General features: G+C 41.6%; 1 protein-coding gene across 3 annotated transcripts in view; it reads right to left on the reverse strand.

Annotated features, from left to right (window-relative positions):
- LOC131036466 (uncharacterized) overlaps nucleotides 1-14,386 on the reverse strand; it is a 196,835-nt gene that overhangs the window by 116,579 nt on the left and 65,870 nt on the right. For all 3 annotated transcript variants that reach the window (XM_057968361.2, XM_057968362.2, XM_059209089.1), the window contains one exon: nucleotides 10,134-10,211. In XM_057968361.2, the coding sequence (XP_057824344.1) occupies nucleotides 10,134-10,211 (78 nt within the window). The remainder of the gene's footprint in view (nucleotides 1-10,133; nucleotides 10,212-14,386) is intronic.

A 14,386-nucleotide genomic window follows, 5' to 3' on the forward strand; every position in this document is an offset into this window, starting at 1 on the left:
TGGTCACCGTCGATGTTACCACCGCACGGTGGTCGCCGGTGGCCCACCGCACGATGGTCACCGCCAGTGGTCACCATCGGTGTTACCACCGCCGGTGTTACCACCGCCGGTGTTACCACTGCACGGTGGTCGCCGTCGGTGTTACCACCGCACGGTGGTTCGTTCCTCTTTTTTTTTTTTTTTAATATATATAATTTTTTTGACCATACGGTCGCCTGTCATACGACCATACTTTTTTTTTTTTTTTTTTTCATCTCCTAATTAGTTGTCTTAGAGAGTCATCTGCTTGGGTCCCCTGTCTCTGGGATTGCCCTTCATCCTTCTCGGTTTTCCTCGCCCGAGAGTCGCCTGTTGTGGTCCTGTGCCTCTTGAGTCGCCTGCCTGGACTCTCGAGTCCCCCTCCATCCTCTCGGGTCCCCCTCCGGGCTCTCGGGTGTCTGTCCGGCCTCTCGGGTCCCCTGTGCACTTCGCGTGGTAGGGTTTCAATTTGTACCCGTTGGTGGCCAATCTATTTTCAATGGCCATCAGAAGACCTGGAACCACAAATTCTACAGGCACCACAGTCTCCTTCCCGTATATAAGAAGAAGAAGGATAATAAAGATTTTGAAGGCTGCGGCCTTCCACACAGGGTTCCAATCGTTGCCAACACTCTTCGGATTATTTACGTCGCCAGGGTTTGGGGCGTCTCCCTTCCAATATTCTCTGTATTCCGGCAGGTACACCTCTGTTGGTTGCTCTGGTTCCTCTACTTTGAGCCTGTAGCTTTGGAACATTTTGTAATCCTCCATTTGCCAGTGGAAGAGCCCGTTAAGTGAGCATACCTCATCTTTAGAACATCCCTCCAATTCGAGCACCCCTTCACTGTTAGGCTCCATCGCGTTCTTGCCCTTGCTTTCATCGGGACCCCCTTCCCCTTTATTAGAGTCCTCTGAGTCCGAGTCGGAAGAGGCGAGCTCTTCGCCGACATCTTGGGTGTGTAGGTCAATTGTATATTTCCGCCCTCCCTTCTCCATGGAAAGTGTATTTTTCTTCCAGTTGTGGTTTACCCTCGCGTTGATCAACCACGCTCTCCCCAGGATGGCGTCATAGCCTTTCTTCTTCGAGGGAATAACCACGAAATCTAACAAGAATGGTTGCGTACCAATTGTCACTTGCTGGGCCATCAACAGGCCGAGTGGCTTAATGCCGTGTTGGTCTGCTCCCACCAAGTTGAATGTGGGTGGCCACAGGGTGGGCTTCCCCAGCCGCTTCCATGTTTCTTCTGGTAGTACATTCACCCCAGATCCCCCGTCCACAATGGTGTCCTTCAGAATGGTCCCACGGATACCCATTTCTACCACAGCTGGGTGTCTACCACTGCTCAAGGCTAGTAACATCGGGTCAATCGAAGGGCTAACGGAACCCGTACCTGTGGTGCACTCGACGATGCGGTGGCGGGAACCCGTACCTGTGGTGCACTCGACGATGCGGTGGCGGGAACCCGTACCTGTGGTGCACTCGATGCTGCGGTGCTTTGCACATTGGTGAGGATGGCAGTCCTCAATTGTGGCATAGAGTCTAGAAGGTCTTTTACCTTTATCGGCACCTCCATCTGCAATATTTGCCCAATGATGTTATTTTCCGCTTCCGTACGGGATGATGTACTCGCCACCTCGTTGTCCCGTCGTTCGGTCGTCATCTCACGTTCAATATTGGCCTTTGCCTCCCGTAATCTATCCTTCTCCGTACGGGGGTCGAGATAAGTGGCTTTTTTCGTCTGGGCGCGAGTGATCTCCAGTACTTCTTTCTCACCAGTCTTCTCAGCCTTCTCAATGTTGAGGAGATTAACCCCTGCCTACGGGCAATTTGCGTCCTCATGGTTGCCTGGCCCACACCAATGGCAGAGGTGCTGAGGGGTGGCTTCCTTCGTGCAATCACGGGCGAAGTGCCCCCACTGATTACAGGCCCTACATTGGACAATTGGCCGGCCCTTGGCGTGATACTGGATACGGCTTCCGTTATTGTTATTGTTGCTATTCCTTCCGCCGCCGCGTCTGTTGTCCCGATATCCTCCAGATGATGCCGTTGTGTTAGTATGTTGGCCGGTACCCGCTGGTGCGGATGTTGTGGCCTGCTCCGTGAACAACACCTGGTTCATTTGCGTACTTCGGGTTTTCATGTTGTATGGGCACTCCTTGGTGGAGTGTCCCATCACTTGGCAAATCTCGCAGAATGCCTTCTTTTGGCAAGTACCCTTTGTGTGCCCTTCCTCTTTGCACTCAGTGCACCATATGTCCCCTTCGTTCCGACCAGTGCTTCTCATTATTTTGAATTCTTTTCTCATTCGCTCATGTCTTTCTGGAGCGCTTGCACCCGTTTGCCAGCCTCGTCGTCGCTGCTGCTTTGCTGTGAAGAGTCATCATCCTCGGATGAGGATTTATTACTTTTCTTCTTCTTTGATGTTTTGTGTTCGCTCTCTAGGTCCATCGCCCTATTATAAGCGTCGTCATATGATGTCGGGGGTACAATTTTCATCTTCCTCCGTAGGGAGGATTTCAACCCTTCAACGAACCATCGTTTCTTCAATCCATCTGCGGGTTGGCTTTCCATTTTACCCAAGAGTTCTTTCAGCCTCCGACTGTATGCCCGTACTGTCTCCTTGGTACCTTGTTTGGTACTGTATATCTCCGTTACAATTTCATTGTCATCACGGAGCAACCGAAACTCCCCCGTGAATTCCTTTTGTAGATTGGCCCACGTGGCCACTTTTTGCTTGTCCACATCGGAGTACCAATCTATGGCAACTCCTCGTAACGTGGCTGGGAACTGCTGTACCCAGTCATCCTGGTCTGTTACTCCGTTGGCGGACCAAATGGTTTCACATGTACAGCAGTGCCGTAAGGGGTCTTCCTTGCCCTCCCCTGTGAACTTTGGCAATTTTTGTTTACTCGCCATCCCTCCGCTGGGTCTCGCTCCTCTAATTCCTTATGTGCTTGTACCTGGCGATCCTCCGCCTCCTGCAACTGAACCTCCACTCGTGGGTCCTCCGGAAAAAGTTGCTGACACCAAACCAAACAAATTGCCTCCCGTACGATACCCTTGTGCTCCCTCGGCACCTTGGGTCGTACCGTCACCTTCCGTTGTCTCCCTCCGGTTGGTTGTCTCCCTCCGGTTGTCCTCTGAAATGGACAAATTCTTTAGCAAGTCTCTGGTAGCGTCGATCAGGTTTAGACTTCGCCTTGTTTGTTCCACCAACTCTTCGTGGCTTCTTACCCTACGGAGGTATTCTGGCGAACTGTAGAGTTCTCCTTCGGCACCCTCCATGACTCCTTCTGGCAGCCCTACAACAGTGTAGACAGTGTAGTTCTCTCCGTCTATCTCTGCCTCCGCAACCTCCGTGACACCTCCTGGGTTCCCTTCGAGCAACCCCTCGGTCGGTCGTCCCTCGGCAAGCTGCCTTAGCCTACGCCTTCGTTCTATCTGTTGTCTGAGATTCAACACGGTTTGTGCCACTTCCCATTCATCACTCTGTATCTTTTTATTTTTGTCCTTATTTAGTCTATTGGGCATAAGTCACTTCCATACATAACAACCACACGCCATGCACACAAAAAAACTTTTTTTTTTAATTTTTTTATTTTGCCTTTCGGCCACAATTTATATCAGCAGTGTGTCGGGATTATTACAAGGTTCAATTTCCCCTTCGCCTCTTGCCATCACGCTCTGCGTCCCACGACGATTGTTCCCTTTGCGCGTCGTCGGCCTTTGGGTCAATCTCACCGACGGGTAGGCCCGTTGTGTCCATGCGCCATCCGTGTCTTCCGTTCCCGAGTTCGTCTAGGCAACGGCGCCAAATGTTTGCCCTCTCGGGTAAATGGTTAAATGCAGAAACTAAATGCACAAAACATAATGGAAATATATTAAATAACCAGCCTCTGTATTAATTCCACAGTCCATGTACAATAAGTGCTTATAACATTACATCTGACACGACTAACATGATCCTTTTGAAGAAAAGGTACCCTATATATAATACCCGAAGGGGTGCGACACAACCGTCACGACTCCAACTACCTACCCGTCGGCTAACTAACTGACCGCCGTAATTCAATATTACCGACGACAACATAAACATAATATGACAACATAACATAATGATTATTCCCGGCAACACCTGCAATGGAAATCCGACTCCCATCCGAACTCATTGTCCTTGAAAATTTTGTGTTGATTGGATCATCATTCAACGGAGTGGAACTCCGGACACCATCAAGACTTCGTTCCTGACATTTGTCCCAACATGTGATAGGTAATCTTAGAAAATTATAATACCAACTCTGGACAATATGAAGGTCTGGATTAAAGTCTAGAAGATTTTCCTCAAGAAAAACTGATTTTCAGACTTAGGATAAGTCTGATCACAATTGCTAAGTCTGAAGACACACTGAAAATGATGAATATCAATGGCTGGAAATGGTCACAGCCACGTCACATGCTTTCATTTGAATTATTTTGCCCCTCAAAACTCAGAAATGGTCACATCTAGGCACAACTATGTGGCTGGAATTGAAGTTTCAGTCTGAAGACAACCTGGTATACTCAAAAAAATATCAAAATTAGTGCCAATAAGTATACCACAATTCTGAAAAATGCTTGGAAAAGGGTGTGGAAACGTCTGATTTTCTGATTCTTAAAATCTCAAGACACCCTTCCAAAGTCCAACAATGGATGCCCAATGTCTGAAGACAACCTACAACTTGAATAAATCAGTCATTAAAACTTGTCGCAGTCATAGGAAACACCTGTATTTGATGGATTTCACCTTCCCAAAGTGAAGTTTGTCAAATCTGGGCAAAAAGGGCTAATAAAAAATATCTAAGTCTGAAGACAAATCTGAGAGTGAAGTTTCAAACTTAGATCAGCAATGGAAGCTCCACCAGATGCCCAAAAAACTCATAAAGATGATTCACAACTGAAATTTCCCAAGTTGGCAAGTGGCTAGAAATGAATCAGTCTGAAGACAACCTGCAACTATGGAGTTTCAGACTGTAACAACTATGGAGTTTCAGACTGTAACAACAATGGATAAAGCGCAAATTCAACTTGAATAACTTCCTAAGAGCAAGAAAACAACACCAAAAGGTCCTAAAACACCTTGGCACTTTAAAATCACTGACGAGGACGTTCAAAAATATGCTAACGCTCAAATGTCAACGCAACACTTAGCAAGAATAAATCAAAACCCTAAGGCAACCCCTAGACTTAGGCAAAACTCAAGATCACTCTAACATTTGACATTTTAAACACATGATCCTATTCAAAATTCAAAACCCTCTCATAAGCAAAGGCAGACACTAGGAAATTAGGCAAAACTTCTACATTAAAAACCAAAAAGCGGGGGTCCCCATTTGCAATGGGGTGATGTGTGAAGACGTAACAACATCTAGCGCCACCTCAAACAAATGTTCCTAAACATTTCAAAGATAAAAACCCAATCCACGCTTAGAACCTCCGGAAAATTCAACCCAAACCTATCAAGAGACTAAGAAAGTACTTCAAAATTGAAAAAGAATCCCGAACTGGACCAAGGTACCTAATCTTTGATTACCCATGTGTGTGCAAATGCATTCATTCCGGCTCATAAGAACATTGTAACCACTTAGAATCCACCGTGACTAGCTACATGATTTATCCTAACTTCATAAGCATCCTGGATTGAGCCTCGTTGCCAGTCGGACGTTTATAGCCCGGACGAGGTTATCATTGTAATCTCACGAATATTGCTCCACTGAAAGCCAGGCGTCCATAGCCAGGGTGGAGTTACTCGCATGTTCCCATAGCCAAAAAAAAATTTGATATTTTTTCATTTCATCTTTCTCTGATCTCTTGAATTTTCTCTTTTCTTTCTCATGATACTTTCTTTTCACATATCTTCCACACTTGCAGTTTGGCACGTAAGCAGTGAAGCTCACTTGGGTTTGAGAATTACAATGGCGCTAAAGCAAGATTTTAGATTTTTCACTAGCCACAACTTCACCTAAGAAACCACAATGACTTAGAACAAACAATTAAATGTATAAAATATAGTAATCGAAAGATGTTGATATCCAGACACAATAAGTGATTTTCTTCCATGTCAAGTACAAGTCCTAACCAAATGATGAAGCTAGAGAGGAACAACCTCGGATTCAAAAGCACTTCATGAATACATACCTAAGAAATGGACCAAACATAAGATCCAAAATCTTACTAGCATGCGAGAAGACAACACAACACCCATCTCACAAATAGAGGTTTCCACTTAGGACACCTAAACTAACCAAAACGACTGACTAAAGCAAACTAAACTAAAGCAAACTGAGCCACCGAAGCATCTTGAATCAAATAACCCAAGGCAAATTGACGACCTGGCTCAACAAAACCTCTAAGCTATGCATGAAAAGAAAACCTACTCTAACTATATACAAGGCTCCTAGAGCTGTCACAACTCAAAGAAACGACATATGTACATAACTTCACAAAATTTCTAAAGATATGCAACAAGCGCATGGCAACGATGATGGTTCTCAAACGGGCAAATTCATCCTTGAATATGGAAATGTAAGCTCTCACAATGCAGGATTCATACTCAAGCAACTCCTCACACAAGATGATCAATTGGGGTCGTTCATCCGGTCCATGGTCAATCCAAATGCAAGTTGTTTTCCCAAAACCCCCATAATCAAATTCATAAAAATTTTCAAAATTAGGATTAAGGAAAGAGACAACCTGGGGATTTTCATGCTCAGATAGGAATTCTCACTCAACATCCATCAGTTCCTCATCAAAAAAGAGACTGTCAACTACATCATGAGCTCGCGATTGGAGATGGATCATTCCACTTGCATCTTTGATATGCAAATTCACACTTGCTAGTTCTCCTTGCGCCCTTAGGACTGGAAGTAGCGCAACCTCAAATCGCTCATCACTCATCACTTCCATGGCAACAACAAGATCAATATCTTTCATAAACCACGCATCTTTATGAAACTCCATAAGCATGTCCTCAAAAATGAGACTTTCCTTGAAAAGTTGATCTTCAAAAATTTCCTCAATTCACTTTTGGTATATGATCTCAAGTGATAGTGCCCCATCCAATTGTTCATCATCCACTAGATCTATCTCAATAATGTTGGAGGTCTCTTCCTTCAGGATGGTTTGACATTCTTCATTCAACTCTTCTTCTTGCAAAACTAAATGCTCATCCATACTATCTCCTTGCAACCCATTCAACAATACTTCGGGAGGTCGAACTTGGTGATGAATCATGCCATTCGCAACAACTCGCTTCTCTCGGAACAATGTCAGTAATGACTCCTCTTGTACTTTTTCCTTAAGACCTTTCATCGTCCCCTCGAATTGTTCTTCATATCCGGGCTCACTTGTGATAACTTGTAGTTCTTCGCTCAATATTTCAATATGATTGTTCTCTCCTTCACGACTGCTACTTGAAACTTCTTCCATTTCATTCTCAATAATCTCCTCTTGTAGCGAGCCTGATAAATCATCATGGAACTCTACCTTTTGCAATGGATGTGAATCATTATCTTCCTTGATTGTCGGACTAACATCTTGATCGTCACCTATCACTGCCTCTTTAACTTGGATATTTTCTTCTTCAACATACTCCTCCTCAGGTCCAAGATATGGAAAGTTATTGACTGCAATGCATGGATCATCATGTGGACTTGCATCATCGACTCGCAAATGGCTTCCTTCACTATCGGATGATGTAGTGATGCCTTGTGCTTGTGCTCTTCTATACTCTTCAGCTGCAAGGTATGCATTCCAAGATCTATTCACTATACACTCTTCCTTGGATGGGATTGGCAATCCGAATTGGCATCTAACTTGGTTGATAGCTTCTTCACATATCAGACAAGTGAATTCTGAGTGAGGTGCATTGTGAATCCGAATTGGCATCTAACTAATGTTTTAGATGGAATAGTGAACAATGAAAGTTATATAGTAGTAGATGGATTCCTCTTATATAAGAACAAAATTTTACTTTACACAAATCCAAGATGAAAGAGAAAATTATAAAGGCTTAAAAAGATTCACTCATGGTTGGTCACTCTAGCTTCTAAAAGAATTATACACAGCTGAGAGAGATTTTCCTAAACGGCCTCAAGGAGGGTGTCCTCAAGTACATTAGAAAGTGTGCCAATTGCAAATAGAATAAAACAAAAGCATTTTGTCCTGGTGGGTTTCCTACAGCCTTTTATCCATTCCCAACCAGAAATGTGAAAGTATATTTATAGATTTCATCAAGCCTTCCTAAAATATATGGCAAGGACCACACTTTTGTTGTACTAAATTGGTTGACTAAATATACACATTTATTTTCCATGCCAAATAAGGTTAGAGAAAAACAACTAGCTGACATGTTTCTTTAGAGAGATATTTCCACTACATGGTTTGCCTAATATCCTTGTTAGCAGTCTCCTCAAATTCTTTTGGTAAGAATTATTTATGCCTACCATTGAGCTCGCTCTTAGTATTAGCTACCACCCTCAAATCAACCAAGAAAGAAAGATAGTAAACAAGTGAGTTGAAGGGCAATTGAGAAAATAACAAATAGTGTGGATTAAGTTGCCACATCTTGCAAGCATTGTTATAATACCACTTACTATTTACCCATTGGAATGACAACATTTATGGTTTTATACGGATACCATGCACTTACCTTCATTAGTGTCGGTGTTCACTAACTACAAAGTACTTGCTGCTGATGAATTGCTGGAGCATAGATAAGACATTGTGAGTTTACTTAAAGAATTCACAATGGGCCCAAAATCAAGGAAAGCTTTATACAAATTGGCACCACACCAAGAGATCGTTTAAGATTGGAGAAATGGTCTTTCTTCATATGTATCTTCATAGTCAGACTTCCACTAAGCAAAGTGAGGCTGAAAAGCTCGAAACCTGCTTTTACGGACAATACAATGTTTCAAAGAGAATTGATGAGCTAACCTATGAGTTGGAGTTGCCAGTAGACAGGCAGATTCACAATGGTTTCCTTGTGTCTTGCCTTAAGAAGGCACTTAGCAAGAAAATTGCAGCATCGATTGATTTTGGCAACCCTATATGACTAGGGGAAACTTACATCGATCCAGTGGCCATCATTAACCTATGGGAGAAGAAACTGCAGGGCAGGAATTTTATAAATTACTTGGTCCATTGAAGAAAAGTATTGGCGAAGGATGCTCCTTGGGAGTGGCTAGAGATATTTTAACATCCAGTACTGCATTTCTTGTGGGCAATTCCAGGAACAGCAGATTTGTATTGTCTCCTTTAATCCACAGCACTGAATAAGTGCTCTATCGGTAGATAGAATAAAGATCCAAATACTTTGCTCAAAATAAAGCAGCTGAGTCTGTCAGCAATTAGAATAAAGCAACAAAGGCTTGCAATTGGCACTGGCTAAGTCTGTCAATTACAAATTCTATTAATAAAATAAGGCACAAGTTTGTGTATCAGTTTCCCACATGTTCATACCAGTTAGTTCACATCAGCAATTTCAGGGATTTATTGTTCAATTGGCTGCTTCCGATTGAAGAAATTACTTGTTAGTAAGTTGCCACCATTTGTGGATTGACTTCCTAAGATTTGGCGATCACTGGAACTGGGTTATTAAAAAAAGCATAGGATAATAGAGAGAGTCTCTTTTGAAATTTAACAAACCCAAACTCAACTTCAGCATCAAGAAGGTGATGCTTCTACAGCACCTTTTTGCTTGACAACTAAACCAGCCAAGAACAGCAGGGTTATTCAGTTGGCATACTGCCCTGTGTTTAGGCATATCAACAAAGTTCAGATCTGCATGGTGGGTAATCACAGTGAGTTGTACTAGACTAGTTGCTCTCCATTTGAAAGTAAGTGTTTTCAAAGTTTGTTGTTTGAATTTTTCTAGGTTTGATTTCTATATGTATTTTGCTTAGGTCATTACAATCTGCATGTCTAATTTATTTTTTGAAAAAAAAATGTTCTTATAGAATTTATTTGCTGACAAAGCATATTCTTGAATAATCTATTTGCTAATCTAGCCTGGAACAAATTGACAGATCTGAATATACATATTTCAACATGAGTATGAAAAAGTTGTTTAACTTACCAATGGGCTTATACTGGAATCCTGAAGTAATTTGTCCAATTCTGCTTACCATCCACACACTTGCAGGGAATTCTTTGGCTGCCACAAATCAGAAGACAGTTGGTTTCATCTCTTTTATAAACAGAAAACTTCTTCTATATAATAATATATAATAGATAGATTAAGAAACCTCCATAAAAGAGGGAAAATAGCAAAGAGATAGAACCATAAAAAGAATAAATAAGGGGTACATTACCGAGCATTACAAGAGAACCAAAGATACATAACATAGTATTAGGACTTAAACTGAAAGTACAGAAAAGAAACAGAAGCAAATGACTCAAAATACAAAGCACAAAGAAGAGGCCTAGACCCTTGGTTGTTTGTCTTGAATCATTTTATCACAAAGAAGCATACCGCTGATGTAATGACTAAAGCACTTGGGAGTAATAAATTTGTGAAATGTGGAAACAACCTTGGGATTGTCTCCAGTTTTTTATTAGCAGGGCTATTAGACATAAAGTTTAGACATCAAAGGGATGATCGTATTTATAATGTTCTAATGACAAACATTAATTACATCTAATAACATCACTAACTTACACCATGTAAGTTATAACCAATTAACTTCCACCAATAGTACCATAGAGTTTCCAGATGGGGAAGCAAGGGGATAGGGGGATGGGTTTTGGGGACAAGGGGACCGAAGGCATCAGTTTGGGGACAGCGGGGGGACGACAATGCAAGCATGGTGACACAACCGGGTGGGAGGAACTGGCACAAATGCATATAGTACTCATAAAAATAGTTATGAAAATATGTGTAAGGAATAACTCTAAGAATTGCACATGAAACTTTGGCATACTAAGTAAAGTTTAAACTAATAAAAATTAAAAACATGGCAATGATTGCATTGAACATTAACAATGGTGAGCAGAGATTTGGGCACAAGGTGTGGTGGCCCTTGCGGGACTTTGGGGATGAATTTCCTACAAAGGTTATGGGGCAGCGCTTCTTGCAGGGATTTGGAATCACCAAACCAAGTGGCGCCTCAGAAACACCCCCAAGGCTTGAGTGGAAGTGGGAGATGTTGTGGGGGTGGGTAAATATTTCCGCCATTTCCTCTCGTCCCTGATACATCCCCATCCTAGAAACGCGGGGATTTTGGGGGGGGATGTGTCCCCTTGGAACACTGCTTCCACCCTAACATATGAATAATCATGCACACACATCCCAAGATATGCCCACTTCCCCCAACGCCAAATTCTTACAACACAGTGAACTTCCAATTCCATAAATCACAAATGAAGATTTCATAGATATAAACATAAGTATATTCTTCCACTAAGTTATAAGAACTGGTCTACAATTTAGATACTTCACTACGAGCAAACCCTTCATTTTTATAATGAAATCAACTTTCTACATGTAATGTCCCCACTTTGAAATAAAATTTAGTAATAATGTAATGTCCCCATTTTCGTGACGATCAATCCGCAGAAGGGTTTGGCCTATTACTTGACCCTAGTAGGCCAAGGGGTTGATAAGAGGGTCGCTTGGGCAATTGCTTGTGGCTTCACATTCCATTTCAATATGATTTTTGGTGAGATAATGTATTCTCACGTATGATGTCACGTGTGTTGCACTTTATATTCATAATGATATTTTAATTATCTAAAGTGCAATTAAATAATATTATTATTTCAAGGGGCATCTTCTAGAAAGTTCAATTAAATATTATTTTATTTCTTCTAAAAGGAGGCCGACCTCTTGAAGGAAAAGAATAAATAGAGGGGGCAGCCTCATTGTTAATCAGCCAGGAATTGATATTTGTGTTGATTGAGTTTTGTGGAGCCAAGGGTTTGTGCAAATCTTTTCAGTCATTGGGAACGATAACTACCATTGATAGCATAACTGAGGGAGTGAAAGATCTCTTGAAGGGTTGCATTTGTGGAGGTGATATTTCAGTCATCTCTTTAGAGCTTAACCAGTGGCCAAGGGCCAAATTTAGCTAGGGTTTGATTTTGGAGGAACCAAATGGAGGCATTTTGAATGATAGAGAACTTTATCGATTTACCTCATGGAGCTGTTGCAACTACCTTCTCTGAATTATATTTCAGACTTGGTTTCAGACCTGCCACGGCTGAAGGGAGCCACGATTTTGGTCATTCTAGCCCACATTGGCATCGATTTCACCCTCTAATTGGAGTGCTCTACTCCTAAGATGGCATCGATAGTTTTGAAGCAAGAAGGGGAACTTAAAGGCTGCAAATAATCTATTTTGATCTGCACTAGAGGCATTAGTCATTTTCAGACTTTACAACAGCTACAGGAAAGACCACAATTTTGCTCACAATGGCCTATGAATGCGTCATTTTCATCTTCCAGCTGGGGCGCTTCCTTTGTGAGGGAATAAAGATGGTTTTTAATGCTTCAGAGAGACTTGGAAGCCGCTGATAATTTACTGTTGTCTGAAAAATATCAGAACAGGGGCGGCTAGGAGAAGGTTACAGTTTTGGTTTAAGGTGGTCTCAATTCATTGGATATTGATTGCTTCTTCATCAGCAACATAAGGCGCTTCTATGATCAGGTTCCTTGTGATTAGTAGTTACTTGCATTGTCAGTCTTAGTCATTCAATGTCACTGCTGTAAGAGAGCATTTACAGTCATATGAGTCTATTATTGTAAGCCAAGAGGTTGGGTGAATTGCATAGTATTTTGCGCCTCGGACTGCATTTAATAAAGGGCTGTGATTTGGAATCATATAATTGATGTAATGTTGCATTCATCCTCAGCATGTTAGATTGCTCGCCAACTATTTGACATAATGTCACTTGCCTGTAGATATTGATTTGTACTTGCATTATTCATGTATCTCTATCATGTAGTTTAATTTATTAATTTTCAAATTCAAGGATTTGCATTTATATGTTCAAACAAGCAAAAACCAAAAAACTGCATCAGAATCAATAACGCACAGAGTTATGCAAAGGCTGTCCAATGTCAATAACACGCAGGGTTATTGTAATGTCCCCATTTTGAGGAAAAATTAATTAATTAATTTAATTAATTAAGTTGTCCAAAATTAATGATATATTTTATGGATAGCTTGATTAATTAATTTAATTAAGAATATTAAGTTAATTATTTATAAATTTATCAAATAAATTAAAATTTAAAGCTGACTTTATATTTAATTAATTTAATAAAAGTGACTAATTAAAATATTATTTCATAAAGTCACTTCTAGAAGCTTCTGGATGTAGAAGAAAAAAAGTATAAAGAGAGATTAGGAGGAAGCTTCAAGGCACATTGGAAAGGGATTTTTGATAATTGATTGGGTTTTGTAGGACCGCAAGGTGTCTACAGACTAGAGTCTTTGGGAACGAAAAACTCCCATAGATTGCATAACTGAGGGAGTGGAAAACCTTCCAAGGGGTTGCAGCTGACAGTGGAAGACATACCAGTCTTCCATATAGAGCTTATTGAGTTTCTATAATTTCATGGTGGATGGGAATTTGTGGCTACCTCAGATTTTCAGAACTAGTGACCATTGAGCACCAATTTTGGTTGGATGAGTGAAGCGATTTTACTCTAGAGCAAATCGAGGAGACTTGTTGGTTTGCTGATGAAAATTCCAGAACTGAAGTCAAGTTCGATTTCTCCCTCATAACCCACTATTTGGATCATTTGGCATCAATCAAGCTTCATATCTTCCATTAGAAGCCAGCAGATATCTTGGTAAGAGGAAGCGGTCCTTCTTGAGGCATTTTGAAGGAGAATCGATCGAGGGAATAGTTGCAGATCAGAACTAAGACCTTTTTACCTTGCCCTTCTATTGTGTTATCTCACATCATTGAGGTATCGAAGTCTTAATTGGAGGCTAGCGATTTTCTTGGATGATAAGGGCGATTCATTTTGTAACAAATTAAAGGAGTTTGTGGGACTATTGGTCTTTAATGAGTTGAAAATAAGAACACATACCAGTCTGCCCATGCTCATCGAATTAGCTCATAAGCTCAACGATTTGCTTCCCAAACCTACACTGATGATGGCGATATATCTCAGCAGTAAAGCAATCCTTTTGGTGGAAGTTGGAAGTGCTTAGGCAGCTGTCCTCTGAGATCTCAGACCTCCATTGCTGCAGCAGGACCGAAGTTGGTAGAGGTCCAATTTGGCAAATTGAAGAGTTATTGAAATTGGATATTGTTCACTTCTTCAAGGTGCCCCTTATCAGGTTCACTACAAATTGCTTTCATTGTATTTTCAGTATG

The sequence above is a fragment of the Cryptomeria japonica genome, chromosome 7 (genome assembly GCF_030272615.1).
Source record: "Cryptomeria japonica chromosome 7, Sugi_1.0, whole genome shotgun sequence".
NCBI classification, from domain to species: Eukaryota; Viridiplantae; Streptophyta; class Pinopsida; order Cupressales; family Cupressaceae; genus Cryptomeria; species Cryptomeria japonica.